This window comes from Pundamilia nyererei, unplaced genomic scaffold, assembly GCF_000239375.1.
Source record: "Pundamilia nyererei isolate P.nyererei 1_Seehausen unplaced genomic scaffold, PunNye1.0 scaffold00006, whole genome shotgun sequence".
Classification (NCBI taxonomy): Eukaryota; Metazoa; Chordata; class Actinopteri; order Cichliformes; family Cichlidae; genus Pundamilia; species Pundamilia nyererei.
Genome location: NW_005187407.1, coordinates 5,928,754 through 5,933,541, shown reverse-complemented (window position 1 = coordinate 5,933,541; position 4,788 = coordinate 5,928,754). Strand labels below are relative to the sequence as shown.

General features: G+C 41.1%; 1 protein-coding gene across 1 annotated transcript in view; it reads right to left on the bottom strand.

The window, feature by feature from the left end:
* iqgap2 (IQ motif containing GTPase activating protein 2) overlaps nucleotides 1-1,239 on the bottom strand; it is a 36,466-nt gene extending 35,227 nt beyond the window's left edge. The window contains exon 1 of the mRNA XM_013914101.1: nucleotides 844-1,239. Coding sequence (XP_013769555.1) covers nucleotides 844-889 — 46 coding nt within the window. The 5' untranslated portion in view covers nucleotides 890-1,239. The remainder of the gene's footprint in view (nucleotides 1-843) is intronic.
* Nucleotides 1,240-4,788: the final 3,549 nt, after the last annotated feature.

Sequence of the window (4,788 nt, the reverse complement as noted above, 5' to 3'; positions counted from 1 at the left end):
AAATCAATAAACTCAGGTCAGTATGAAATACATGAATAGATTTGCCTCGGGGTCCCACAGCAGCACTTGCAAATTAAAGCGCAGTTGAAGGACAACTTTGTGATTTGGGGCCAACAAATTTGGACTTGTTTGGACCCATATCTTAGAGAGTTTGCAGCACACTACTCTCTCTTATCTGGAGACACACTTCTTATTGATTCACAGTAGCAAGATATGATCAATAAAATATAATGATTCAAGTCAGATGCTACAGAAAGAAGAAGAAAAAAAAACAGCACTGGGGGTAATACTGCCTATTCTCAAAGCTGTACTTTGCCCACAGACATGCTATCTACAGTAAACCTACCTGTGTTTATTGTCAGTGGACTCGGTTAAATTCTTGGCGTGCTCACGGGGTTAGGCTGCACATGTGACAGCGGCAGCAGAAAGCTCAAGTTAATGGTTAACCTGTGAGAAAAACGCCTTATGTTGGCGTCCACTGTCAAATAAACAGATTAAAAAATCATTGTGCTGCGTTCAGGGCCACCTGTGAGAGGCGAGGGGAGAAAACTAGGTCTCAAATAACTATTAGTAGTATTATTGAAGCATCCAGGATGTGGTTTCTTTCACCTAAAACCTCTAATAGCCACTCTTCATCCGCATTTTAAGCGCACCGTCAGGGCCAGCCACACCTACTGAAGGTATCCCGCAGCTAGTGGTGCAGCTCACCCACCTGTTGCTCATCAAACATCCCCGCGAAGGCACCAAAACGTTAGCTCGTCCTCATCCTCGCAACCAACCCACGTTGGGGTAGGAGTCAGTAGCTTTTTTAGCTCTAAAACAATCAAACACGATCTCACTTACTTCCATAGCGTGGCCTGTGTAACGCTGCGGTCTCTTCATGGTACATCCTGCCTCGTTTCCTCCACCCGTGAACTCGTCTCAACTGGAAATAACTTAAGTTAACGTTGAAGTTACCCGGCGACCGCGCCTCTCGGCAGATACAGATGTGAATAAACTAACTGGTAACTGGGGGAAGAAAAATAATAGTGATGTAAATGGAGAGAAAAAAATAGGCACAGCTGTGTCCAGAAGTTTCATGAAAGTGCTAACTGTGCCTTGCAGCAGACGAACCCCATGGTGTGCACAGCTTGTGGTGCCTCCTGAACAAAGTGCTCCTGGTCGGTGCTCTTGCCCCGCGCAGCTCTGAGCTGCAATGATTGACGGGAACGCTGACGGAGCTTTAGCACCTTGCACCACCTGCTGGTGATAAGGTGAGTCTGGGCAGAGCTTTAACTGTTTTTATTAGTATTATTATTATTTTAATTTTTAAGATGGTAAATTGTGAATGTTTAATTCTGCCTGGTGCTTTCATTATTTGTTATTTTAATGCTTTTTTTCTCTTAGACAACCCTGCCTTGGGTGTGTCTTTACAGGGTTTTTTTTAACGTCCTCTAATTTGCATAAAAGTTCAGGTTTCGCTTTTGTATGCAAAGTTGATGCCACAAGTCATATAAACCAGCGGTCCCCAACCTTTTTTGCGCCACGGACCGGTTTGTGCCCGACAATATTTTCACGGACCGGTGTCGCGGATAAATACAACAAAATAAAACTAGTACCGGTGACCGGTACCGAAAAAAATAAGATTTATTCATAACACACGTGAAAAGACCCAGGAAAACCAAGTTAACGAAAAAACGATAACAAAATAACGCTAAAAACCGATAAAACCCCTGAAAACCATACATTTCACACCCGAGTCTCACTCTCGCGGCCCGGTACCAAATGACTCACGGACCGGTACCGGGTTTCCTGATATAAACTTACTAGTACAACGTGTTCTTATCATAAAAGGCCATCGTGGGAGGTTAAAAATATCACTTCAAGATATTATTGCGTAAAAAATCTTTCTAAAATCAATTAAAGCTTTTAGACTGTATGAGGACAGCGAGACAGAGACGAGTTGTTTGCGGGGCTGATGGACATACTGGCAGGCAAGGTCAGGCAGGAGCCTCTGTGGACTATGATCTTTGTAGACAACATTGTGGTCTGGAGGTGTAGGTATGCTCTGGAGTAAAAAACAATATCTGTGACAGAATATCTGTGTGTGGATGAGAGGGTGGGTGTGACAGTGAGGATGCTAGGAGAGGTATAGGAAGTGAACGTGGATAAGTTTAAATACCTGGAGGCGGGGAGACATGAAGAGTGTTGGGTGATTTTTGACAAATGAACAGCAGCAAAAATGAAAGAGACCGTTTAATTAAAAGATGGTTGTGAGTTGTGCAGTGATGTAAAGTTTGGTGGTGGCATTGACGTAAAGAGGTGGAGCTGGAAGCGGCAGAGTTGATGTTAAGATCTTCTTTGGGAGTGATTAGAAATGAGTAGATAAGAGAGACGGCTCAGGCTGAGCAGTTTGGAGACAGAGTTAGGGAGACAAGTCTGAGAAGGTTTGGACATGTGGAGGATGTTAAACATAGAGCTGCCAGGCAGGAGGAAAAGAGGAAAACTGCAGATAAGATTCATGGATGCAGTGAAGGAGGAGATACAGAGGGTTGGTGTGATCGAGGAGGATGCGTGAAATAGGATGAGAGTGAGGCAGATGACCCACTGTGGTACCCCCCAAAAGGGAGCAGCCAAAAGAAGTCTGTATACAGAAGAGTCTATACCGACTCTTTATACATTAATCATTGGCAGCTATTGCAATGATTCACGTCCTCGATTTTGGCCACTAGGAGGCAGCATTACCTCGAGGACACAGTTACTCTAACCACGTGTTTATCTGCATGTATTCATTTGGCAGGTATGCAAAATGTTGGAAACGGTTTCCATTGTGGTACAATGAAATGAAAAAGATTACATCCACACAATTTTTGATGTGGAGGCCACATTAAAAGCATATCTTTTACTGGGTTGGCACAACAACTGTTACATTTTTCTATTTGTGTATTCTTTTTTTCTCTGTGGCATCATCTTTTATTATTTTTGTTTTTGTATATCCTCTTGTTATTTTCTTCTGTGGGCTGAACTGTCATGTAGTGTTATATAACTGCTGAAAACTGTGATATTATTAGAATTTAATGGATGCTTGTGCTGCTTTAATGTCTCCACATGGCAAAAGGGACAGTAAAGCAGTCGTTCAGCAAAAGACCTGCAGACATAGTAGCTAGTGGTTGTAACTTCAGTTTTCTAAGTATGTGCTTCACCCGCTCATGGACTTTGGAGCGATTGTGTAGGTGTCCCCAAACATCCCATGAGTTTGGAGTGGCCTGTCCACTCTTTGGCTCTAGCACTGTCCATAAACACACCCGCCCACTATTGCGTCAAAAATGAGTGTAAATGCTGAACTCTCTCAAAGAGTTTCTCCAAAAACTGAACTTTATAGCCTTTGTAAACTATTACTGTTTAGTTAAACTTACTGCATACACATAAATTTAAGGCTTATGTTGTCTTATGCACATAAATGATGTTTATAGGAGCATCAGTATTAATATTAATCTGAGGTTTAGCACAAGCATGACACAGAAGAGTAACTTGCTAGAGAACATAAGTTTTATTATATATGTTCAAAAGCAGCACAGTCTGCAATCCCTGCTTTTCCAGTTTCTAACATCAATCACAGGGAATTGAATATTTGGCAAATACATCTTCACATTTTCTCACACTTGCTGACCACTGAACATCAAGCTCAGTCACCCCTCAGGCCCTTCACAATTAGTACTCACAACTTTATTGTTGACACACATCTGGCTATCCCCCCTCCCCTCAAAAATAGATGAACAAAACATACGAGTGATACATTCACGTTTTCCTCAACAAAAATCTTAATATTGTCATCATTTTCTCCCAGAAGAATTTATAATAATAAAAAAAAGTTGAGCATAAAAGAACGCAAGTTTTCTTACATACATGCAAGTGTAACGCGTACACAACCACGCACGCACAGAGTAGCAGGTGAAAGCTGAGGACCAGCGGATGTACAACAGAGATACAGTATATGGACTTATCGCTTGGACGAAGCCGGAGACACACGTGTCCCCTCAAGGAGCTGAAACATTTAACCCAGAAACTTCACTAACATCAGCTTTGATATGTACATAATATTTACATTCATGGTTACATACACAAGCCCACACACACTCTCCCTCTCAGACTCGCTGTCTTTTGCATACACACAAATACAGTACATATAATCAAAATCCCTAAATACACCAACATGTTAGGTAATATTACTTCTCCGGTACAACAATGCAGGTTTTTCATTCATACTGATGACTCCTTCTGATATTCTTTGCTACTGACATAGGTCAATATTGCTGGGCAAGTTTTTTTGTTTTGTTTTGTTTTTTTGTAATTTAGATTCTGTATGTCATACTTTTGTTTTAAAAATATTTAAATTATATATATGTGCTCAAAAAATATGTTGCACAATAGCAGCAGACTTCACTTTCCAACTTATTTTACATATTCTGGCAATGATGTGCACAAGTACAGTACAGTTTTTGTTTTTTTGAGTAGCTGAGAGAGAGCCACCTGCAGCACAGACACAAACCAGGTCCACACTGAAGTTACAGATGCCACAAATACAGAGAAATGCAGGTTAAGGTTAGCTAACACCACAGAAAATACAATACACACGTTTATTATTCAAAACTGAGAGCAACTGAATCTGGGGGGAGGGACGGCATCAAATTTTTTTCCTGATATCTTTATTTTATTATCTTCATCATGATGTGCATTGAGGTCAAAGACATGCTGTACAATAACTCATATCACCTCAAATTGGTTTGAGATGATATGAGCTGAAAACAG